This window comes from Orcinus orca, chromosome 13, assembly GCF_937001465.1.
Source record: "Orcinus orca chromosome 13, mOrcOrc1.1, whole genome shotgun sequence".
In the NCBI taxonomy this organism is placed as follows: Eukaryota; Metazoa; Chordata; class Mammalia; order Artiodactyla; family Delphinidae; genus Orcinus; species Orcinus orca.
The window spans coordinates 15,262,756-15,290,225 of NC_064571.1; the positions used below are offsets into that span (position 1 = coordinate 15,262,756).

The 27,470-nt window shown below is 37.9% G+C and overlaps 1 protein-coding gene across 1 annotated transcript in view; it reads right to left on the reverse strand.

Annotated features, from left to right (window-relative positions):
- Positions 1 to 27,470, reverse strand: part of DNAH6 (dynein axonemal heavy chain 6) — a 292,253-nt gene that overhangs the window by 258,679 nt on the left and 6,104 nt on the right. Inside the window, exons 3-4 of the mRNA XM_004271618.3 lie at positions 13,899 to 14,072; positions 9,503 to 9,765 (exon numbers count right to left, since the gene is read on the reverse strand). Of these exons, the coding sequence (XP_004271666.2) occupies positions 9,503 to 9,765; positions 13,899 to 14,072 (437 nt within the window). The remainder of the gene's footprint in view (positions 1 to 9,502; positions 9,766 to 13,898; positions 14,073 to 27,470) is intronic.

Below are 27,470 nucleotides of genomic sequence, written 5' to 3' on the forward strand. Positions count from 1 at the left end.
TTAAAGTCAACCTGGGCACTTCTCTGGTTGCCCACCTTGTATACAATCCATAAAAATATCCTGTTGGGCTACTGCTGCCACCGCTGCCACCTGAGGATCACAGGTCACTGCCCACCTGGGAGCCTGGACAGCCCACCACTGATTTTTCTGTGTGTGTTTCTCTATTCGTTTTGTTTCTGGTTTGTTTGGTTTTGCTTTTACCATTTGTCTTGGGTTTTGTTTGTCTGTTTGTTTTCTTTTCCTTTTTTTATTGTTGTTGCTGTTTGTTTGGGTCTTTGCCTTTTCTCTTGGGTTTTGTTTGTCTGTTTTCTTTTCCTTTTTTTTGTTGTTGTTTGTTTGGGTCTTTGCTTTTTTTCTTGGGTTTTGTTTGTCCGTTTTTTTTCTTCCCCCCTCTCTTTTTTTTTCTTTATCTCCACACCATGTGGCTTGCAAGGTCTTGGTTCCCCAGCCAGGGGGGTTGGGCCTGAGCCTCTGGGGTGGGAGCACCAAGTCCAGGACATTGGACCACCAGAGAATCCCCAGCCCCAGGGAACATTCATTGGCGAGAGCTCTCCTGGAGGTCTCCATCTTAACACCAAGACCCACTCCACCCAACTGCCTGCAGGCTCCAGTGCTGGAAGCCTCACTCCAAACAACTAGCAAGACAGGAACCCACAACCCCACCCATCAGCAGACAAGCTGCGAAGGAGGAAAGTTTTCCACCAATAGGAAGCCCCTTCGCGGGTGGAGACTGCAGGTGGCGGAGGGGGGAAGCTTTGGAGCCGTGGAGGAGAGCGCAGCAACAGGGGTACGAAAGGCAAAGTGGAGAGATTCCCGCACAGAGGATCGGTGCCGACCGGCACTCACCAGCCCGAGAGGCTTGGCTGCTCACCTGCCGGGATGGGTGGGGCCTGGGAGCTGAGGCTAGGGCTTCGGTCGAATCCCAGGGAGAGGAATGGGGTTGGCTGTGGGAACACAGCCTGAAGGGGGCTAAAGCACCATGGCTAGCTGGGAGGGAGTCCAGGAAAAAGTCTGGAGCTGCCAAAGAGACAAGAGACTTTTTCTTGCCTCTTTGTTTCCTGGGGCGCAAGGAGAGGGGATTAAGAGCGCCACTTAAAGGAGCTCCAGAGACAGGCGTGAGACACGGCTATCAGCGCCAACCCCAGAGACGGGCATGAGACGCTAAGGCTGCTGCTGCCGCCACCAAGAAGCGTGTGGGCAAGCACAGGTCACTATCCACACCTCCCCTCCCGGGAACCTGTGCAGCCTGCCACTGCCAGTGTCCTGTGATCTAGGGACAATTTTCCTGGGAGAACGCATGGCATGCCTCAAGCTGGTGCAACGCCATGCTGGCCTCTGCCCCCGCAGGCTCGCCCTGCATCTGTACCCCTCCCTCCGCCCGGCCTGAGTGAACCAGAGCCCCCAAATCAGCTGCTCCTTTAACCCCGTCCTGTCTGAGTGAAGAACAGATGCCCTCTGGCGACCTACAAGCAGAGGCGGGTCCAAATACAAAGCTGAACCCCGGAAGCTGTGCAAATAAAGAAGAGAAAGGGAAATTTCTCCCAGCAGCTTCAGGAGCAGTGGATTAAATCTCCACAATCAACTTGATGTACGCTGCATCTGTGGAATACCTGAATTGACAACGAATCATCCCAAAATGAGGAGGTGGACTTTGGGAGCAACGATATATATATATTTTTTTCCATTTTTCTCTTTTTGTGAGTGTGTATGTGTGCTTCTGTGTGTGATTTTGTCTGTATAGCTTTGCTTTTACCATTTGTCCTAGGGTTCAATCTGTCTTTTCTTTTTTTATTATTACTTAAATTTTTTTCTTAATAATTATTTTTAAAATTTTATTTTAATAACTTTATTTTACTTTACTTCATATTATTTTATTTTATCTTCTTCTTTCTTTTTTTTCTCCCTTTTATTCTGAGCCATGTGACGGACAGGCTCTTGGGAGAGCCAAGTTCAGGACACTGGTCCACAAGAGACTCCCAACTGCACGTAATATAAAACGGCAAAAATCGCCCAGAGATCTCCATCTCAACGCCAAGACCCAGCTCCACTCAATGACCAGCAAGCTACAGTGCAGGACACCCTATGCCAAACAACTAGCAAGACAGGAACACAACCCCATCCATTAGCACAGAGGCTCCTAAAATCATAATAAGGCCACAGACACCGCAAAACACACCACTAGACGTGGACCTGCCCACCAGAAAGACAAGATCCAGCCTCACTGACCAGAATGCAGGCACTAGTCTCCTCCACCAGGAAGCCTACACAACCCACTGCAACAACCTTAGCCACTGGGGACAGACACCAAAAACAATGGAAACTATGAACCGGAAGCCTGCAAAAGGAGACCCCCAAAAACAGTAAGTTAAGCAAAATGAGAAGACAGGGAAACACATAGCAGATAAAGGAGCAAGGCAAAAACCCACCAGACCTAACAAATGAAGAGGAAATAGGTGGTCTACCTGAAAAAGAATTCAGAATATTGTTAGTAAAGACATCCAAAATCTTGGAAATAGAATGAAGAAAATACAAGAAACGTTTAACAAAGACCTAGACGAACTAAACAGCAAACAAACAGTGATGAACAGCACAATAAATGAAATTAAATATTCTCTAGAAGGGATCAATAGCAGAATAACTGAGGCAGAAGAACAGATAAGTGACCTGGAAGATAAAATAGTGGAAATAACTACTGCAGAGCAGAATAAAGAAAAAAGAATGAAAAGAATTGAGGACAGTCTCAGAGACCTCTGGGACAACATTAAATGCATCAACATTCGAATTATAGGGGTCTCAGAAGAAGAGAAAAAGAAAGGGACTGAGAATATATTTGAAGAGATTATAGTTGAAAACATCCCTAATATGGGAAAAGAAATAGTCAATCAAGCCCAGGAAGGACAGACAGTCCCATATAGGATAAATCCAAGGAGAAACACACCAAGATACATATTAATCAAACTATCAAAAATTAAATACAAACAACAAATATTAAAAGCAGCAAGGGAAAAACAACAAATAACATATAAGGGAATCCCCATAAGGTTAACAGCTGATCTTTCAGAAGAAACTCTGCAAGCCAGAAGGGATTGGCAGGACACATTTAACGTGATGAAGGAGAAAATACTACAACCAAGATTACTCTACCCAGCAAGGATCTCATTCACATTTGACAGAGAAATTAAAAGCTTTACAGACAAGCAAAAGCTAAGAGAATTCAGCACCACCAAACCAGCTTTACAACAAATGCTAAAGGAACTTCTCTAGGCAGGAAACACAAGAGAAGGAAAAGTCCTACAATAATAAACCCAAAACAATTAAGAAAATGGTAATAAGCACATACATATCAATAATTGCCTTAAATGTAAATGGATTAAATGCTCCAACCAAAAGACATAGACTGGCTGAATGGATACCAGAAAAAGACCCATATATATGGTATCTACAAGAGACCCACTTCAGACCTAGGGACACGTACAGACTGACAGTGAGGGGATGGAAAAAGATATTCCATGCAAATAAAAATCAAAAGAAACCTGGAGTAGCAATTCTCATATCAGACAAAATAGACTTTAAAACAAAGACTATTACAAGAGACAAAGAAGGACACTACATAATGATCAAGGGATCAATCCAACAAGAAGATATAACAATTGTAAATATTTATGCACCCAACACAGGAGCACCTCAATACATAAGACAAACACTAGCAGCCATAAAAGAGGAAGTCGACAGTAACACAATCATCATAGGGGACTTTAACACCCCACTTTCACCAATGGACAGATCATCCAAAATGAAAATAAAAAAGGAAACACAAGCTTTAAATGATATGTTACAGAAGATGGACTTAATTGATATTTATAGGACATTTCATCCAAAAACAACAGAATACACATTCTTCTCAACTGCTCATGGAACATTCTCCAGGATAGATCATATCTTGGGTCACAGATTAAGCCTTGATAAGTTTAAGAAAATTGAAATCATATCAAGTATCTTTTCTAACCACAACACTATAAGACTAGATATCAATTACAGGAAAAAATCTGTAAGAAATACAAACACATGGAGGCTAAACAACACACTACTTAATAACCAAGAGATCACTGAAGAAATCAAAGAGGCAACCAAAAAATACCTAGAAACAAATGACAATGAAAACACAATGACCGAAAACCTATGGGATGCAACAAAAGCAGTTCTAAGAGGGAAGTTTATAGCAATACAATCCTACCTTAAAGAACAAGAAACATCTCAAATAAACAATCTAACCTTACATCTAAAGCAGTTAGAGAAAAAACAAAAAAACCCAAAGTTAGCAGAAGGAAAGAAATGATAAAGATCAGATCAGAAATAAATGAAACAGAAATGAAGGAAACGATAGCAAAGATCAGTAAAACTAAAAGTTGGTTCTTTGAGAGGATAAACAAAGTTGATAAACAATTAGCCAGACTTATCAAGAAAAAAAGGGAGAAGACTCAAATCAATAGAATTAGAAATGAAAAAGGAGAAGTAACAACTGACACTGCAGAAATACAAAGGATCATGAGAGATTACTACAAGGAACTATTTGCCAATAAAATGGACAATGTGGAAGAAATGGACAAACTCTTAGAAACGTACAACCTACCAAGACTGAACCTGGAAGAAATAGAAAATATGAACAGTCCAATCACAAGTAATGAAATTGAAACTGTTATTAAAAATCTTCCAACAAACAAAAGGCCAGGACCAGATGGCTTCACAGGCGAATTCTTTCAAACGTTTAGAGAAGAGCTAACATCTATCCTTCTCAAACTCTTCCAAAAAATTGCAGAGGAAAGAACACTCCGAAGCTCGTTCTATGAGGCCATCATTACCATGATTCCAAAACCAGACAAAGATACTACAAAAAAAGAAAATTACAGACCAATATCACTGATGAACACAGATGCAAAAATCCTCAACAAAATACTAGCAAACAGAATCCAACAACACATGAAAAAGATCATACACCACAATCAAGTGGGATGAATCCCAGGGATGCACGGATTCTTCAATATATGCAAATCAATCAACGTGATACACCATATAAACAGACTGAAGAATAAGAAGCACATGACCATCTCAATAGATGCAGAAAAAGCTTTTGACAAAATTTAACTCCCATTTATGATAAAAACTCTTCAGAATTGGGCATAGAGGGAACCTACCTCAATATATAGAACATTTGGCCATATATGACAAACCCACAGCAAACATCATTCTCAATGGTGAAAAACTGAAAGCATTTCCTCTAAGATCAGGAACAAGACAAGTGTGTCCACTGTCGCCATTATTATTCAACATAGTTTTGGAAGTCCTAGCCACGTCAATCAAAGAAGTAAAAGAAATAAAAGGAATACAAATTGGAAAAGAAGAAGTAAAACTGTCACTGTTTGCAGATGACATGATACTACACATAGAGAATCCTAAAGATGCCACCAGAAAACTACTAGAGCTAATTAATGAATTTGGTAAAGTAGTAGGATACAAAATTAATGCACAGAAATCTCTTGCATCCCTATACACTAATGATGAAAAATCTGAAAGAGAAATTAAGGAAATACTCCCATTTACCACTGCAACAAAAAGAAAAAAATATCTAGGAATAAACCTATCTAAGGAGGCAAAAGACCTGTACTCAGAAAACTATACTACACTGATGCAAGAAATCAAAGATGGCACAAACAGATGGAGAGAGATGCCATGTTCTTGGATTGGAAGAATCAATATTGTGAAACTGATGATACTATCCAAAGCAATCTACAGATTCAGTGCAATCCCTACCAAATTGCCAATTGCATTTTTCACAGAATTAGAACAAAAAATTTTACAATTTGTATGGAAACACAAAAGACCCTGAACAGCCAAAGCAATCTTGAGAAAGAAAAACAGAGCTTGAGGAATCAGGCTCACTGACTTCAGACTATACTACAAAGTTACAGTAATCAAGACAGTATGGTACTGGCACAAAAACAGAAATACAGATCAATGAACAGGATAGAAAGCCCAGAGCTAAACCCATGCACCTATGGTCACCTAATCTATGACAAAGAAGGCAAGAATATACAATGGAGAAAAGACAGCCTCTTCAATAAATGATGCTGGGCAAACTGGACAGCTACATATAAAAGAATGAAATTAGAACACTCCATAACAACATATACAAAAATAAAATGGATTAAAGACCTAAATGTAAGGCCAGACACCATCAAACTCTTAGAGGAAAACATAGGCAGAACACTGTATGACATAAATCACAGCAAGATCCTTTTTGACCCACCTCCTGGAGAAATGGAAATAAAAACAAAAATAAACAAATGGGACCTAATGAAACTTAAGAGCTTTTGCAGAGCAAAGGAAACTATAAGCAAGATGAAAAGACAACCCTCAGAATGGAAGAAATTATTTTCAAATGAAGCAACTGAGAAGGGATTAATCTGCAATATATACAAACAGCTCCTGCAGCTCAATATCAAAAAAACAAACAACCCAATCAAAAGATGGCCAGAAGATCTAAATAACCATTTCTCCAAAGAAGACATAGAGATGGCCAAGAGGCACATGAAAAGATGCTCAACATAACTAATTATTAGAGAAATACAGATCAAAACTACAATGAGTTATCGCCTCACACCGGTTAGAATGGCCATCATCAAAAAATCTACAAACAATAAATGCTGGAGAGGGTGTGAAGAAGAGGGACCCTCTTGCACTGTTGGTGGGAATGTAAATGGATACAGCCACTATGGAGAACAGTATGGAGGTTCCTTCAAAAAGACCATATGACCCAGCAATCCCGCTACTGGGCATATACCCAGAGAAACCATTATGCAAAAAGACACATGCCCCCAATGTTCATTACAGCACTATTTACAATAGCCAGGACATGGAGGCAAGCTAAATGTCCATCAACAGATTAATGGATAAAGATGTGGTATATGTGTACAAATTGTGTCATTTGTAGAGGAATGGATGGACCTAGAGACAGACATACAGAGTGAAGTAAGCCAGAAAGAGAAAAACAAGTATCATATATTAACACATATATGTGGAATCTAGAAGAACGGTACTGATGAATCTATTTGCAAAGCAGAAATAGAGACACAGATGTAGGGAACAAATGTGTGGACAACAGGGGCAGGAATGGGGGAGTGGGATGAATTGGGAGATTGGGATTAACATATATATGCCGCTGGGTATGAAATAGATAACTAGTGAGGAACTGCTGTATAGCACGGGGAAGTCTACTCAGTGCTATGTGGTGACCTGGATGGGAGGGAAATCCCAAAGGGAGGGGATACGTGTATACATATGGCTGGTTCACTTCACTGTGCTGTATGAGCTAGCACAACATTGTAAAGCAACTATACTCCAATAAAAACAAAACAAAACAAAAAAGGAAAAAACCCAGCCCTCAACAGTTGAATGACTAAACAAATTATGGTATATTCATAAAATGGAATACTACTCAGCAAGGAAAGGAAATTTATTCATGCAACAACATGGATCTCAAAAACATTATGCTAGAGAAATTGGACACAAAAAACCAGCTGTGATTCCCTCTGTGTGAAATTCTTTTTTAAAAAGCATTACTAATATGTTGTGATAGAAATTACACTAGTGGCTGCTTGAGGTGTCAGGGAGGGGTGGTCATGGTGGAGGGTATGTATGAGAAATTTTTCAGGTGACAGAAATATTCTTGATTGAGGTAGTGGTTACATGAATGTATACATTTGGCAAAGCTTATCAAACTACACTTAAAATGGGTCATAGTATTATGTCAATTATATCTCAATAAAGTTGAGTTTAAAAAGAAAATCCTGTTGGCTTAACCTTAAAATTATTTCCAGAATTTGACCCACTTCTCCCCACCTCCACCACTACCACCTGGTCTATCTCTTACGTGAATAATTACAGCCTTCTAATCGGTCTTCCTGTTTCAGTACTTGCTCCTCAAAAGTCCATCCTCTACACAGCAACCAGAGAGGTCCTTTTCAAAATGTAATTCAGATCACGGCACTTCTCTACTTGAAATTCTTCCTTGGTTCTCCATTTTTCTCAGAGTAAAAGTTAATGTTTCTACAATAGCTGGCAGGGCCATCAACTGTCTGTCATCTCATTCATTCTACTGTAGTCACACCAGCCTGCTGTTCGGTTCTTCAACATGCCAGGTGTGCTCCTGCCTTGGGATATTTGTATTCACTTTGCTGCTGTCTGGAAAGCTCTTCTCCCCTCTTCCCATAGCACATAATTCACTCCTTCTCCTTCGAGTCTTTGTCCAAATGCCAGCTTCTCAATGAGGCCCACGCTGACCACCCCAACTTACTAACAACCTCTTTCCAAGAACTCCCAATCCCCTTTGCTCTACACTGTTTTTTTGTATAACACTTAGCGTATTCTAGCATTCTATATAATTTACTCCTGTATCGTATTAATTATTGTCTCCCTCTGCTAAAATGTAAGCTCCATGAAGGCAGCAATTTTGATCTGGATGGTTCCCTAACACAGCTCTAGCACCTAGAAATGGTCATGCTATAGATTGCGTGCTCAGTACATTTTGCTGAATGATTTTCATAACCATCTCTCTTCCTTCTACAAATTGTTCCTCACTCCTGTTAAGCTCTTTCAGGTTTACAATAAATCTATCATTTAAAAATTTGATTAAAATGTTTTTCTTCTCCCCAGCAGGAGAGTTGTTTTCAGTGTTATCTGACTCAATCAAAACTACAGTGCTGAGTAAGGGAGGAGAGAATTCCTAGAAAGAACTTTTATCTTCCTATGCAGCAGAGACTGGGGAAGGCAGCTCAAAGAATTTGGTGGCAATGCTCAACTACAACCACCTTCAAGGAAAGACCATCTCAACAACTATAGCATTCAACCCAACTAAACCACCACAGAGGAAGGTCAGCATCATCTTTAAGTCCTGTTACCTGTTGTGCTGAATATTAAAGCAATTCACAGACACATTTGGGTGACTCTTCAAATTATTTCAACAACAAATGTGTGTTTAGCAACAATAGAGAGTATATGTGAGTGTGTGTGTATTATTAATCTATATAAATACCCTAAATTATCAAGCTCATTTTACTTACAAAAAACCCTTATTTCTACTCTATTAAGGAAAGCTGAAATGACATGTGAAAAAAATCAAGCATCATCTATTTTTTATACATTGCCATCTTCTTTTCTCAGTAATCAAAAAATATCAAAAATACGTTTGTAATACCGATTAAAAATAAATGGAATTATATCAATATAATATAAACATAGAAACACAGCAGTGTCTATAAAATGTCTATAAGTAAAGATAAATGGGAAAAATAAAACTGTTGTGATTAAGATTCATTTGTCATTGGATGATAACCCAACTTATATTTTATCAGATAAATCATTAACACGCAATTGATTATGGATAACATTTGCAATCTTATTTGTAATTTTTGCTGCTAAATAAATTGCTTCATAAAAGATAACTCACTTCAGATTATATCTATTGTACTCAGTGGAAGATCTTGGCACCGCAGAGATCATATAAAGAAATCCAATGTGCTCATTTTCACGTACTATTTTGATGATTTGCAAGGGATCTTGAATGTTGGCTTTAATGACTTCTTCCCGGTCGTGGAAATAGTACTTAGGGTAAGTTGAGGAACTAATCTCGTAGAGGCCTCTTCTTCCAGTGCTGGTACGTGACAGTTTAGCAGGAGAGGGGGAGAACGCCTCGGCAGAGGGCCATTGGATCTAAACAAAGCCAGTTTTTTAAAAAATTAGTTTTTTTGGGGGGGAAAAAACCTATATATGTGACAAAATATTAACCTCCAGGACTAATTACCACACTGCCTAAGATATCTAGGGCTTAAAGGAAAGCAATTTTGAACTGAAAACTTTCAAACTATTGATCGGCAGTGATAGATTCCCTCTCAGTACTCCTTGCCCAGATGTCCGTCTCCTTCCCACAAGCACTCCCAGCAACACTTCCCATTGCCTTCTCTTCTCCCTTCACTTAAATGTTTATTACATCAAAATGTTACCAGTCCCTGGTGTTTATGAGAGCCCACCACTCCCCTTGCTCAGTTGCTCTGTATCTCCCCTGACTGGGGCCTTTCCCTCAACACCCTGCCCACCCCCTGCCACCAGCCCCACTTCTTTCTGACAACCTTCATGCTTTTCGGTGAGTGACATCTTGGACAGCTGTCGTCATAACTCATAATAAACTATTTTTAATGAATGTGACAGATTGTTACATTGAGTATTGGGGATCAGTATTATGTAATAGCCTTGGAGAAGCATATGTGTTATTTTTTTTCGAACTTTCTCCTCTTATTTATTTTTTTATTGGAGTAAAATTGCTTTACAATGCTGTGTTAGTTTCTGCTGTACAGTGAAGTGAATCAGCTATATGTATACCTATATTCCCTCCCTCTTGGACTCCCTCCCACCTCCCCCCATCCCGCCCATCTAGGCCATCACAGAGCACCGAGCTGAGCTTCTTGTGCTATATAGCAGGTTCCACTAGCTATCTATTTTACACATGGTAGTGTATTTATGTCAAATATAATCTCCCAATTCATCCCACCCTCCCTTTCCTCCCCGTGTCCACATGTCTGTTCTCTACATCTACGTCTGTATGCCTGCCCTACAAATAGGTTTATCTGTACCATTTTTCTAGATTCCACATATATGCATTAATATACGATATTTGTTTTTCTCTTTCTGGCTTACTTCACTCTATATGATAGACTCTAGGTCCATCCACATCTCTACAAATGACCTAATTTCGTTCCTTTTTGTGGCTGAGTAATATTCCATTGTATATATGTACCACATCTTCTTTATCCATTCATCTATCATTGGACATTTAGGTTGTTTCCATGTCCTGGCTATTGTAAATAGTGCTGCAATGAACACTGGGGTACATGTGTCCTCACATGCACACTGAAATGTGAGAGGCACTGTCTCCAGAACAGGCAATTGAGTTAGTAACATGTATGCTTATGCTTCCTGCCCTGTGGGTCCTAAGCATAAGCATATATGTTATTAACTCACAATTAATTGTTTGTTCTGGAGACAGTGCCTTTCACATTTCAGTGTGCATATGAATTACCTGGGTAACCTGTTGAAATGCAGAGTCTGCCAGCCAATCCAAGGTGGAGCCTGAGACTCTGCATTTCTCACTTGCTTCCAGGAGATGCAGATGCTGCTGGCTCCGGACCACGTGTGGAGCCCCAAGGCTAAGTCCCCACGATGTTCACACACTTGAGCTTTGCTCCAATCCCTGGGTCCCACTGTCTGCTCTCAGTGCCACTCACACTTCTTTGCTCCTCCCCAACAAACTTGGGACAGCATCAAACACGTCTTCTCCTCCTGCCAAGGAGGTTGATAACCGTGTTTGAGGAAATGTGACATCAACTTCAACAGTCATCCCTTTGTCTCTCTGACAGGACTGGCTTTAAGAAAAAAGAATCTGCATTGCAGACCTGCTTTGGTGAATAATTGAGATACATATATAAATGATATCTTTATTGCCTATTAGCAGAGTTAATAGAGGTTGCCATTTCTATAAGAGAGTTATTACCATAAGCTCTGTGGAACAACGTCCCCATAAGATTTGTATTCATAGGGATCATTATTCTCTCTCTCTGATTAAATACCTCATTGAATAGGAGTTTCAGAAGAGAATCCTGGGAATTTCAGAGCTAAAGGACATACATCTTTAAAGTCAAAGATAAAATATGCTCCTTTCATTTATTGGGCAGGGATAGCAACAAAGGTACTGTTTTCTTATATAAAAGGCCAAACCAGATACCAGAACCAGAGAAAATATATATTGCTTTGTCCCAATGTTTCAACAAGAGCTGTAGTTAACTCTTTTATGAGACAAGAGTATTAATATTTTAACAGGAAATGCATTTATTTTATTTATTATATCTCTTAAAAAGTTGTACTGCATTCTAAGTGAAAGGTTTCTTCAACAATAGGCCTAAACATTTTCATTTTATGTCTAATTGTGTAACTCAGTGGGAAGATGTGATTCAATTTAAACAGTCACATATGTTTTTGGATTTTGCAGTAGTTGGGGGAGGGAAATAGAGGAAGCATTTATTCATAAATTGTAGAACATCTATCATATTCCTCTATGGTGGATTCCCAGTCCAATCGATAAGTCAATCTTTCTTAATTACCGGAAGCAAAGCCTTCAACTTTCTGTCCTTCTTTCCTTCCTCCCTCCCTCCTTCCCTCCCTCCCTCCCTCCCTCCCTCCCTCCCTTCCTTCCTTCCTTCCTTCCTTCATCTCCCAGTAAATCTTACTAGATACATTTCCATTCTGAACTCATTCTGAGAAATCAATACCCAGAAAAATGAACCTCTTCTCAGCATGAATACCCTTCTCCTTTTAAACAGAATATCCCCTTTCTTCCACATTTCCATTCAACCTCTAACTCTTTACTGAATTCTTCACTTAGTTACAGTTACAGCCAAACATAACCTATAACTTATTCCTTTTCAGCTACTTCCTTCATCCCAGATGTGCACACAATCTCTCTCGCTTTTATTTTTTAAAAATTGTATTGAAGTATAGTTGATTTACAATGTTGTGATAATTTCTGCTGTACAGCAAAGTGATTCAGTTTTACACATATATATTCTTTTTCATATCCTTTTCCATTATGGTTTATCACAGGATATTGAATATAGTTCCCTGTGCTATACAGTAGGACCTTGTTTTATTAATCCTTCCTATATATAATATAATAGTTTGCATAATCTCTTTTTAAAATTCAAGCTCTTGAAACCCACTTTATACCAAATGAGCTAATTAATGTACAATCAGATCTTTCTTGGCCCCACTTAAAATATCTCGTTCTCTCTTTCTACTTCACAGAAACCAAATTAACTGAAGCTATACAATTTCATACAATTTATCATATGATATTCTTTCAGGATAATCTCACCCAAACCCATGGCTCCCAAGGCCATAGCTCTCCCACCTTATTTGCCTTGTTAACTTTCCACTTATTCCTCCGAGCTTAGTGCAGTTCCCTAGGGTAGCTGTTCTTCCACTGATGATCCCCCTGGCCACCACGTATAAGCATCCCTTCTGCTCAGTTCTCCATTATTTTGTACTTTAAATGATCAGTGAGAGCTCTTATCACACCTCACTGCGCTTAAGTGTTTACTTGTTCATTTCCCACCTCCAGATTCTGAAATCCTCGAGGACAGAGCTTGTCCTCGACTCTCAATTTCTAGCACTGCAGCCCAAAGCCTGAAAGACAGACAACTAGCACTGAAAGATCCTCTCAATAAAAAGCTCAGAGAATTCTTGGCTCTATTGGTATTTTTATTGTGGGTGTGTCCTCCACATTTTCTTCCACTTCTGTTCTTTTGTTTAATTATCTACAGGTGTTTACATAAAGCCAGGCTCTAGTGATTTTGCCCCAGAACTACTATTCACTTATTCATTGCAAGGCAACTTCCCCACTCTACAACTCTCACCAATTACAAAAGTTGTCTCTCTAGTTGGTTCAGTTTCCATTTTATTGCCCTTCACCAAGGTCTTCAAAGATTTGGGGGGATAATGATGAAAATTTCATAAATGTTATAATAACATTCAAAATACTATTATATCTTCTTTTAACATGTCTTCTAGAGAAGATCAAAAGACACTATATGAATGCTAAAAGTTTTCCTTTATGATTTTACTCTACTGTCCAAATTTTCCTTAAATAGGAAGAACTGGGAAATACTGTATTACCCCAATCCATTGCATAACCTAAGGGGAAAAGATTTTGCCACTATCCTTATGAGTTAAAAGCATGTTAGCAATGCTGTATGAAACAAACATTAAAAAGATCAATTAAGTACTTTAATACTTACCTGTTTTTTCTTTTTCACAGAATCTTCACGCTTGAACTGAACAAGAGATTTGGTAGAACTTCTTTCTTCAGTGCTTCCTGGAGGCTTTAGGACTCCAGAAGTGATTAACTGGTATCGGTTCTGCTCATATATGTATTCTGATTTCTTATGATCTTGGTAGGCTTTTAGCACTGGCTTTGGGAAATAAAAAGACATGTTAATCTTTTAAATATTAATGTGAACTTGTTCTTCACTACCTTTGGACTCTATCTCTGTTGGAAATTGATCACCTTCCTGGACTAATTTCCTGTCTAAGCCACAATCATTATTAGCAGCTATCATCATTGTCCATGGCCTATTGCTTGACTAAGACTTTTCTACTTGGTTTCCATTAATTCTGCCCTTTAAATACCAATGAATACTTCTAAGGGTGACATTATGACAGAAAGTACACAGAGGCATGAAATCACATACTCACTAATTGTCCAATACAAACCCCCACCATTCACTACAACAGTTACCGTGGGATCATACAGAACTCCCACTCTACCCAAAGGTCACTAATCACTTCCCATAGCCATAACTAATTGAAGATCATCACAAAACCAAACAACCTGACTTTTAAAATGGGCAGAGAATCTGAATAGGCATACTTCCAAAGAGGAAATGCATCTCTAATCATCAGGAAAGTGCAAATCAAAACCACAATGAGATATCACCTCACACCTGTCAGAATGGCTATCATCAAAAATAACACAAATAACAAATGTGGGCGAGGATGTGGAGAAAAGGGAACTTTTGCACATTGTTAGTGGGAATGTAAATTGGTACAGCCACTGTGGAAAACAGTATGGAGTTTCCTCAAAAAATTAAAGAAAAAGAACTACCATATGACCCAGCAATTACACTCCTGGGTATTTATCTGAAGAAAACAAATACAGTAATTCAAAAAGATATACGCACTCCATGTTCACTGCAGCATTATTTACAATTGCCAAGATATGGAAGCAACCTAAGAGCCCATCAATAGATGAATGGATAAAGAAGATGTCTTATATATATACAGTGGACTATTATTCAGCCATTAAAAAGAATAGGATTTTGCCATTTGCAGCAACATGGATGAACCTGGAGGGTATTATGCTAAGTGAAATAAGTGAGACATATGTTACCACTTATATGTAGAATTAAAAAATAAAACACACTAGTGAATATAACAAAAGAAGTAGACTCACAGATATAGAGTGGTTACCAGTGGTGAGAGGGAAGGGAGGAGGGGCAAGACAGGGGTAAGGGATGAAGAAATACAAACTACTATGTATAAAATAAATAAGCTACAAGGATATATTGTTCAGCACAAGGAATATAGCCAATATTTTATAATAACTTTAAATGGAGTATAATCTATAAAAATATTGACTCACTATGCTGTACACCTGAAACTAATAAAATATTGTAAATCAACTACACTTCAATAAAAAAAGATCAAGGAAAAAAAAGTACTAGATGAAAATATAAGAGGTGAATTTTATAACGCTGTTAAGAAAGTCTATCTCTATGCTAAGTAAAGACAGAGAAAGACATATATTGCATGATATCGCTTATATGTGGAATCCAAAAAATACAACAAGCTAGTGAATATAATAAAAAAGAAGCAGACTCAGATATAGAGAACAAACTAGTGGTTACCAGTTGGGGGGGAGGAGCAATATTATAGGGGTTGGGGAGTGGGAGGTATAAACTATTGGGTGTAAGATAGGCTACAAGAATGTATTTTGCAAAGCAGAGAATACAGCTAATATTTTGTAATAACTGTAAATAGATTGTAACCTTCAGTAACACAAACTTCCAATTATAAGATAAATAAGTACTAGGGATGTAAGGTACAAGATGATAAATATAATTAACATTGCTGTATATTACGTATGAAAGTTGTTAAAAGAGTAAATCCTAAGAGTTCTCATTACAAGGAAAATTTTTTCTATTACTTTTATTTTGTATCTATACGAAATGATGGCTGTTCACTAAACTTATCATGATAAACATTTCATGATGCATGTAAGTCACATCACTATGTTGTACATGTTAAACTTATACAGTGCTTTATGTCAATTATATCTCAATAAAACTGGGGGAAAAAGGACAACCAGCTTCTATATGCCAATTTAATGAAAGAACACTACACCTGCTACGGAAGTACTCATGGCCCCAGAAAATCAAACTTAAGACTCTAGACCTAACTACCAACATATAGGAAATACAAGAACCAGAGAAATATAGGTTAGCTACCACAGTGGGGATACAGTCAACAAAATTAGACTGTGGAACTATATAGAAAAATAACCAAATTTTGCTCATTAAAATTTTTTCCTAAGAAAAAATAAAAGAGTTGATGGGGAACTTACAGACCTAGAGACTTAAGAGAAATGTTAACCAGCTAGTGCATGGATCTTATTTTGATCTAAATTTTAACAAGGATGCTGCAAACAAAATTATTATAAGACAATCAGGGAAATGTGAACATTTTTTAACAGTTTAAATTATTTTAACAGCTCTCCTGAGATATAATAGCTCTCCTGAAATATAATAGGCATACATTAAGCTGTATGTATTTAAAGTGTACAATTTGATGTGCTGATATATATATATATATATATATGAAACTGTCAAGATAATGAAGAGAACCCAACCATAAGCCTCTTCAGGTTCCTTTCCAATACTCCTCCCTAGGAAAATACTGATCTGTTTTCTATCACTATACATTAGTTTGCATTTTCCAGGCCTTTATATAAATGTAATAAAATAGTATGTATTTTTTTTGCCCACCATCTTTCAGCATAATTATGCTGAGATTCCTCTATGTTGTTTCATATATCCATAATTCATTTATTTTTAAGGCTGAGTAGTATCCCATAGTGTAGAAACGCCACAATTTATTCATTCACCACTTGATGGACATGGTGGTCGTTTCCACTTCTGGGCTTTTAAAAACAAAATTGTTGGAGGGGGATCAAGATGGCGGAGTAGGAGGACATGGAGCTTACCTCCAGCCACAAAAACATCAAAAATACATCTACATGTGGAACAAGTCTCACAGAAAACCAACGGGAAACTGGCAGAAGAACTCCTATACAACCAAAGCTTCAACAAACTTCTCCACGCAACTGGGTAGGAAGGGGGAAAAGGCGTCGAGACGGAACTGGCGCCCCTGGGAGGGATCCGTAAAGGAGAGAAGGTCCACAAGGGCACACCCTTGCCCTGGAGAGGCCCCTTACTTGCCGGGAGGTCCGCTGGGACAGATATAGGGGCTGGAAAAGCCTAAATTCTACTCCCGATGAGGGTGGGCATGCTGGCTTGCTAACAATCAGGGCAGAGAGAGACCAGTGCTGGCGGCTGCTGCCACACCTCACTTCCCAGTTCAAGGTGCACACCAGATGGGGCCACAGATACTCACAGAGGCAAAGTGCCAAATCTTGGACCAACAGGCCCTGGGAGAGGACTCAATCTACTTGCAGGGAGACAGGCTGGAGGGCCTGGGGTGTGGATCGGACCGAACCTTGGAGCCCATTGTCGGCACTCACATGCAGAGTTTGTCAGCATGCACACTAAGTGGTGCCACAGAAACTCACAGTAGCTGGGCGCTGAGTCTCTGGTGGACGGGCCCTGGGCAGGAGTACACAGCTGTTCTTTTGTGTCTGGCAGGAGCGCTACGGCCCCGCCCACTCTACACTGCAGCTTGGAGCTGGATCTGCGGCTGACAGGTCCTGGGAGAGGTTGGCCACAGAGGCAGCCCAGGTTTCAGGTGGCAGCACGACCACCTAGATTCCTGCAGCCACAGCACCCCGGCCCCAGCCCCAGCCCACTCCACAGCACAGCCTAGCAGTAGGTCTGGGACAAACACACGGAGAAAGAGATGTGGCCATGGGCTGCTTCTGGATGGAACCACGGCCACCTGCACAGGCAGTCCATAGGGTCACTGTGACCACATGGACCTCACTTGCTTTAGAAATTACCTCCTGTGGGGCAGGGCATGCACTTGTCGATGAAAAATTAATCAGTCGATCTAAGAAAGAAATGGAAAATTTTATTCAAGCCAAATTTGAGGATTACAGTCAGGAAAGAGCACCCCAGAAAGCTCTGAGAACTGTTCCACCTGTTAGAAGTCAAGGCACAGTTATATAAATTTTTTTGAGAAAGAGGGCTATACATCAAATGACATTTTATTGGCAGTTTAAATGATCCAAATCTAAGCATCCCTGTGGTGGGTCATGTGACCCTGTATAAGATCAAGAAGGAATGTTATCTTTTAAGGAGTTGTCTTATTGATGCTGGGAGAATGTTGCTCTTTAAGGCTGAGCAGGTATTCCTGCTGATGGGGGAGGTTTTGTTGATGCATAATGCAGAAACACAAGCATCGCGGGGGAAGAGAGCAGGCCAAAGTGCAGAGAAGAATTTTTTATGTTTAAATTTTTTTAATTTAAAATTAAATTAAATATGAATTGCCATAAAATATGTCTTGCCATAAAATATGAATTTTAAAATTCATATGTCTTGCCATAAAATATGAATTTTATTTCACACACTCAAGGGCAATGGATCCTGATCAAACCCAACCCTCAGGGCTTCTACTCCAACAACTGGGGAGCAGACCCTGCCCCAACAGGGCTGTGACAGCCATGGAGCAAAGAGGAGGTCTCATCTGACATCCAGCACAGGCTCTGGAGACCACAACATCAATCACACCTACTATCAAGGGATAACAGCCAGCACACTATGAGGAAAGATGTGGCTGTCATTCATACCAAACCCAGCCACTGCACCAAAAATACTGGACTCACACAGTCTACACAGGATCACTCCCACTTAAAAATATCCCTTCATACACCACAGTAGATAAGTGCTTCTCCTGAATTCATAGAGACAGAGAAAGTTTAAGTAAAATGAAAAGGCAGAGAAACTACTCCCAATTAGAAGAACAAGAGAAATCTCCTGAAAGAACAAATAATGAAACAGACCTCACCAGACTGTTAGACCACAAGTTCAAAAAGGAGATAATAAAAATACTAAAGGAATTAAGAAAGATGATTGATAGAAATGCAGATCACTGTAACAAGGAACTAGAAACTGTAAAGACAAACCAATCAAAATTAGACAACTCAATTGGTGAAATAAAAACCAATCTAGAAGCAATAAATAGCACACTAAATAACAAAGAAGAATGAATAAGTGACCTGGAAGATAGAATAATGGAAATCACCCGATCAGAACAGCAGACAGAAATAAAAATGAAAAAAAAAGAAAGCAACACATGAGATATAGAGAGTAATATGAAGGATGCCAACCTAAGCATAATAGAGGTTCCAGAAGGAGAAGAGAGAGAAAAGAGAATCAAAAATGTATTTGAAGAATTTATGACTGAAAACTTCCCAAACCTAAAGAAGGAAACAGATATCCAGGTACAGGAAGAACAGAGGGTGCTATACAAGATAAACCCAAACAGATCCCCACCAAGACATATCATAATTAAAATGGTGAGAATTAAAGATAAAGATAGGATTCTAAAGGCAGTTACAAGGGAAGCCATTTACCACAAACCCACAGACAACTTAATACTCAACCATGAAAAGCTGAAAGCCTTTCTGCTAAATTCAGGAACAAGACGAGGATGCCCATTCTCACCACTTCTATCACAGTATTGGAAGTCCTAGCCACAGCAATCAGACAAGAAAAAGAAATAAAAGGTATCCAAATTGGAAGGAAAGAGGTAAAACTGTCACTCTTTGCAGATGACATGATATGCAATAGAGAGAACCCTAAAATCTCCATACAAAAACTATTAGTGCTAATAAATGAATTCAGCAAGGTAGAAGGATACAAGATTAACGTATAGAAATCTGTTGCATTTCTTTACACTAATAATGAAATATCAGAAAGAGAAAGTAAGAAAACAATCCTGTTTAAAACTGCATCAAAAAAATAAAATCCCTAGGAATAAACTTAACTAAGGAGGTGAAAGACCTATATACTAAAAACTATAAAACATTCATAAAGGAAATGGAAAGATATCCCATGCTCTTGGATTGGAAGAATTAATAGTGTTAAAATGGCCATACTACCCAAAGCAATCTACAGATTTAATGTGATCCCTATCAAAATACCCATGACATTTTTCACAGAACTAGAACAAATAATCATAAAATTTATATGGAAACACAAAAGACTGAGAATTGTCAAAGCAATCCTGAGGAGAAAGAACAAATCTGGAGACAACACCCTTCCAGACTTCAGACAATATTACAAAGCTACAGTATAAAAAACAATGTGGCACTGGCACAAAAACAGACATATAGATCAATGGAAAAGAATAGAGAGCCCAGAAATAAACCTACCAAATAAACCTATGGCCAATTAATCTATGACAAAGGAGGCAAGAATATACAATGAAGAAAAGACAGTCTCTTCAACAAATAGTGTTGGGAAAGCTGGACAGCTACATGTAAATCAATAAAATTAGAACACTCCCTCACACTATATACAAAAATAAACTCAAAATGGTTTAAAGACCTAAATATAAGACATGATACCATAAAACACCTAGGAGAGAACATAGGCAAAACATTCTCTGACATAAATCTTAGCAATGTTTTCTTAGATTAGTCTCACAAGGCAAAATGAATAAAAGCAAAAATAAACAAATTGGACCTAATCAAACTTAAAAGCTTTTGCACAGTAAAGGAAACCATAAACAAAATGAAAAAACAACCTATGGAATAGGAGAAAATATTTGCAAGTAATATCCAAAATATACAAACAGCTCATAAAGCTTAATATTGAAAAACCAAACAACCAAATCAAAACATGGGCAGAAGACCTAAATAGACACTTCTCCAAGAAGACATACAGATGGCCAACAGGCATGTGAAAAGATGCTCAACATCACTAATTATTAGAGAAATGCTTATCAAAACCACAATAAGGTATCACCTCACACCAGTAAGAATGGCTATCATCAAAAAGCCTACAACTACATGAGTAGCTGTACTCATGGCTATTATTTATTAAAGAAAAAGGGGGAAACAATTAAAATTAACAAAGGGAAAAGGTGTATGGGACAAAGTCTGGGGGAAACCAAGCAACTTTTCATGGGCACTCTTCCAGTGGAATCCATATTTGTATAGGCTTATATCTGGACCCTCTATTGTGTTCCATCAGTCTATTTGTCTATCTTGACACCAATACTACAATGTCTTAATTATTGTAGTTTAATAGTAAGTACTGAAATCAGGAGCATTAGACTTTAAACTTTGATCTTCTCTTTCAAAGTTGTTTTGGTTGTTCTAAGTCCTTTGCATTTTTCTATGCATTTTAGAATCAGCTTGTCAATTTCTACCAAAAAGGAGAAATACTGCTGGGACTTTGATTGGAATTGCATTAAATTTATAGATCAATTTGAGGAGGACTGACGTCTTGAAAATATTGAGTCTTCTAAACTACAAACACAGTATCATTCTGCATTTAGAGCTTCTTTATTTTCTCTGTTATATTTTGTAGTATTCATTCTTCAGGCCTTGCACATTCTCATTAGATTTACCCTCAATTCATACTTTTGTTGCTATTGTAAATAGTATTTTTATTTAATTTCAATTTCAAATTGCTCATACATAGACGTGCAACTAGTTTTTTATACTATCTTGTATTCTGTATCCTTGCTAACCTCATTATCAGTTCTAGTAACTTTTTCATAGCTTTCACTGGATTTTCCAAATAGATGATCATGTTCTTTGTGAAGGAAAATTTTTACTTCTTCCTTTCTAATCTGGGTTCCTTTTATCTCTTTTCCTTACCTTACTGCAATGGCTACCACCTCTAATACATTGTTAAACAGAAATGCTGGGAGCAGACATCCTTATTTGTTCATAATTTTTCACCATTAAGTCTGAGGTTAGGTGTAGGTTGTTCATGGATGACCCTTACTCACTTGAGGAAGGTCTCTTCTACTCCTAATTTGCTGAGAGTTTTATCAGGAATGGGTGGTGGATTTTGTCAAAGGATTTATCTACATCTATTGATATAATCATATGCCTTTTTTTTCAGTGGGGTAATATGGTGAATTACAGTGATTGCTTTTTAAATGGTTAATTTCCTACATTCCTGAGATAAATCCCACTGGCAATGATATATTATATAGTTGGGTTCAAATTCCCGAAATTTTGTTTATAGTTTTTTTAAAGTAACAATATTAACTACCATTTATTGAGCTTCTTCTATGTGACAAAACTTTAACACTCATTAATCTTTATAGCAAATGTGTTAGAAGAGTACTATTATTTGAATATTATTTTATTTTTTATTGAGACATAATTGATATATAACATTATATTAGTTTGTGTACAACATATGTATATGTTGCAAAATGATCACCACAATAAATCTAGTTAACATCCATCATCACACATAGTTACACTTTTTTCTTCTTTTTTTTTTTTTGCAGTATGCAGGCCTCTCACTGTTGTGGCCTCTCCCATTGCGGAGCACAGGCTCTGGACGCACAGGCTCAGCAGCCATGGCTCATGGGCCCAGCCGCTCCGCGGCATGTGGGATCTTCCCTGACCAGGGCACAAACCCGTGTCCCCTGCATCAGCAGGCGGACTCTCAACCACTGCGCCACCAGGGAAGCCCCACTTTTTTTCTTATAATAAGAATTTTTAAGATATTCTCTCTTAGCAACCTTAAAATATACAATAGAGTATTATTAACTATAGTCAGCATGCTGTACATTATATCCCCAGAACGTCATTTATTTTATAACTGGAAGTTTGTACTTTTTGACCTCCTTCACTCATTTCATCCACCCCACACCCTCAACTCGTTCTCTGGCAAACACCTATCTGTTCTCTGATTCTATGAGTTCAGTTTTCATTTTCTTTAGATTCCACATGTGAGATCATACAGTATTCGTCTTTCTTTGTCTGACTTATTTCACCTAGCATAATGCCTTCAAGGTCCATCCATGTTGTTGCAAATGGAAAGATTTCCTTCTTTTTATGGCTGAATAATATTCTGTTGTGTGTATATATATATACTACATTTTCTTTATCTGTTTTTACACTGATGGACACATAGGTTGCTTCCACGTCTTGGGTATTGTAAATAATGCTGTAATGAATATGGGGTGCAATTATACGTATCTATAAGTATCTTTTTGAGCTAGTATTTTTATTTCTTTCAGATAAATGCCCAGAAGTATGACTGCTGGATCACATTTTTAATTTTTTCAGGAAACTTCATACTGTCTTCCATAGTGACTGCACCAATTTATATACATTCCTATCAACAGTACACAAGGATTCCCTTTTCTCCACATCCTTGCAAACATTTCCTATTTCTTGTCTTTTTGATAATAGCCTTTCTAACAGGTGTGAGGCGATACCTCACTGTGGTTATGATTCACATTTCCCTGATGATCAGTGAGGTTGAGCACATTTTTATGAATCTGTCGGCCATCTGTATGTCTTCTTTGGAAAAACGTCTATTCAGGTCCTCTGCCCATCTTTAAAATTTTTTTGTTTTTAAACATCCCTGCTTTCCTTTTTTAAAAAAAAAAAAATTATTTATTTATTTACTTTTGGCTGTGTTGGGTCTTTGTTTCTGTGTGTGGGCTTTCTCTAGTTGCGGCGAGTGGGGGCCACTCTTCATCGCGGTGCGTGGGCCTCTCACTGTCGCGGCCTCTCTTGTTGCGGAGTACAGGCTCCAGATGCGCAGGCTCAGTAGTTGTGGCTCATGGGCCCAGTTGCTCCGTGGCATGTGGGATCTTCCCAGACCAGGGCTCGAACCTGTGTCCCCTGCATTGGCAGGCAGATTCTCAACCACTGCGCCACCAGGGAAGCCCCATCTTTAAAATTTGATTGTTTTATGAGTTGTATGAGTTCCTTATATATTTTGGATTATAACCTCATATCCGATATATGATTTGCAAATAGTTTCTTCCAGAGGTTGTCTTTTCATTTTGTTGAAGGTTTACTTTGTTGTGCAGAAGCCTTTTAGTTTTATGTAGTCCCGCTTGTTTATTTTGCCTTTGTTACCTTTGCTTTTGTAGTTTTTAATAAATTAAAAAATTTTTTATTGAAGTATAGTTAATTTACAATATTGTGTTAGATTCAGGCATACATCACAGTGATTCAGTTATACAGTGAGCATAGTTCTCTGTGCTATATGGTCCTTGTTGGTTATCTACCTTATATATAGTCGTGTGTACATGTTAATACCAACCTCTCAATTTAGCCCTCCCCCGACCACTATCACCCCCTTTCCCCTTTGGTAACCATGAATTTGTTTTATGTCTGTGAGTCTCTTTCTCTTTTGGAAATAAGTTCATTTGTGTGTGTGTGTATATATATATATATAGAGAGAGAGAGAGAGAGAGAGAGACAGAGACAGAGAGAGAGAGAGAGAGAGGGAGAGAGAGAGAGACAGAGAGAGAGAGAGAGAGTGAGAGTCCACATATAAGGCATATTATATGATATTCATCTTTGGCTTATTTCACTTAGTGTGATAATCTCTAGGTCCATCCATGTTGCTGCAAATGGCATTATTTCATTCTTTTTTATGGCTGAGTAATATACCATTGTATATATGTACCACATCTTCTTTATCCATTCATCTGTTGATGGACATTTAGGTAGATTCCATGTCTTGGCTATTGTAAATAGTGCTGCAATGAACACTGGGATGCATGTATTTTTTCAAATTATGGTTTTCTCCAGATATATGCCCAGGAGTGGGGCTGCAGGATCATATGGTAGCTTTATTTTTAGTTTTTTAAGGAACCTCCATACTGTTCTCCATAGGAGTTGTACCAATTTACATTACCAGCACCATTTATTAAAGAGACTCTTTTTCCTCTATTGTATAGTCTTGCCTCCTTTGTTGTAGGTTAATTGACCATAGGTGTATGGGTTTAGTTCTGTGAAAAATGCCATTGGTGATTGGATAGGGATTGCATTAAATCTGTAGATTGCATTGGGTAGTGTAGTCATTTTGACAATATTGATTCTTCCCAAGAACACGGTATATCTTTCCATCTGTTTATGTCATCTTTGATTTCTTTCATCAGCATCTTATAGTTTTTGGAGTACCGGTCTTTTGCTTCCTTTGGTAGGTTTATTCCTAGGTATTTTATTATTTTTGATGTGATGGTAAATGGGATTGTTTCCTTAATTTCTCTTTCTGGTCTTTCATTGTTGGTATATATAAATGCAACAGATTTCTGTATATTAATTTTTGTTACCTTTGCTTTTGATGTCAAAGCCAAAAAATCATTGCCAAGACTGATCTCAAGAAGCTTACAACCTATGTTTCCTTCTAGAAGTTTTATAGTTTCAGGTCTTCTGTTCCAATGTTTAATTCATTTTCAGTTAGCTTTTGTGTATGGTGTAAGTTAGTGGTCCAGTTTTGTTTTTCCATGTGACTGTTCAGTTTTCCCAATACCATTTACTGAAAAGACTGTCCTTTCTCCATTGTATATTCCTGGCTCCTTTGTCATAAATTAATTGACCATATATGTATGGATTTATTTCTGGAATCTTTATTTTGTTTCATTGATCTATGTGTCTGTTTTATGCCAACTCCATCCTGCTTTGATTACTATAGCTTTGCAATATAGTTTGAAATCAGGACACATGATACCTCCCACTTTGTTCTTCTTTCTCAAAATTGCTTTGGCTATTCAAGATCTTTCATGGTTCCTTCTCAACATTGCTTTGGCTATTTGGGATCTTTTGTGGTTTCACACAATTTTAGGATTGTTTGTTCCACTCCTGTGAAAAATATCATTGGAATTCTTAGAGAGATTTCATTGAATCTGTAGATTGTTTTGGGTAGTATCAGCATTTTAGCAACATTAATTATTCCAATCCATGAGCACAGATTTTCTTTCCGTTTATGTCTTCCTTGATTTCTTTTGTCAACATCTTAGAGTTTTCAGTGTACAGGTATTTTCACCTCCTTGGTTATGTTTATTCCTAGGTATTTCCTGCTTTTTCATGCAACTGTAAATGGGATTGTTTTCTTAATTTCTCTTTCTGATAGTTCATTATTAGTGTATAGAAATGTAACAGATTTCTGTATTTTGACTTTGTTTTCTGCACATTTACTGAATTTATTTATGAGTTCTAATAGCTTTTTGGTGATCTCTTTAGGGTTCTCTATATGTAGTATCATGTCATTCACAAAGAGCAATAGTTTTACTTCTTCCTTTCCAATTTGGATGCCTTTTATCTCTTTTTCTTGCCTTTTATCTCTTTTTTCTTGTCTTATCCTAGTGCTGTGGCTAGGATTTTTTAATACTATGTTGAATGAAAGTGTTGAGAGTGGGCATTCTTGTCTTGTTCCTGATCTTAGAGGAAAAGCTTTCAGCTTTTCACTGTTGAGTATTATGTTAGTGATATACTAACATAATACTATGTTATATTTGGGTTTGTCATATATGGCCTTTATTATGTTGTTGTATGTCCCCTCTTAATCCACTTTGTTGAGAATTTTTATCATAAATGGATGTTGAATTTTATCAAAAGCTTTTTCTGCATCTATCGAGAGGACCATATGATTTTTATCCTTTGTTTTGTCGATGTGGTGTATCATGCTGATTGATTTGTGGATATTGAACCATCCTTGCTTCCCTGGAACAAATCCCACTTGATCATGGTGTAAGCTCCTTTTAAGGTATTATTGAGTTCTGTTTGTTAATATTTTGTTGAGGATTTCTGCATCTATGTTTGTCAGGGATATTGGCCTGCAATTTTCTTTTCTTGTGGTATCCTTGTCTAGTTTTGGCTTCAGGGTAATGCTGGCCTTATTAAATGAATTTGGAGGAGTTCCTTCCTCTTCTGTTTTTTGGAAGAGTTTGAGAAGGATTGGTATTAATTCTTTAATGTTTGGTAAAATTCACCAGTGAAGCCATCTGGTCCTGGACTTTTGTTGGTTGGGAGGTTTTTGATGACTGATTCAATCTCCTTACTGTAATCAGTTTGTTCAAATTTTCTATTTCTTCATGATTCAATCTTGGTTGGTTGTACGTTGCTAGGAATGTAACCATTTCTTTTAGGTTGTCCAATTTATTGGCACATATTTGTTCATAGCAGTCTCTTATGATCCTTCATATTTTGTGGTACCAGTTGTAACATCTAAATTTTCATTTCTGATTTTCTTTGAGTCCTCTTTCTTTTTTTTCCTTGGTAAGTCTAGCTAAAGTTTTGTCTATTTTGTTTATCTTTCAAAGAACCAGCTCTTAGTTTCATTGAATTTCATTGATCTTTTCTATTGTTCTTTCAGTGTCTATCTCCTTTATTTCCATTCTGATCTTTGTTATTTCCTTTTTTCTATTCATTTTTGGCTTTGATTGTTCTTCCATTTCTAGTTCCTTGAAGTGTAAAGTTAGATTGCTTATTTAAGGTATTTCTTGTTTCTTAATGTAGGCATTTATCCCTATGAAATTCCCTCTTAGAACCACTTTTGCTGCATCCCATAAGTGTTGATATGTTGTATTTCCATTTTCATTTGTCTTAAAGTATTTTTTAATTTGTCTTTTGGTTTCTT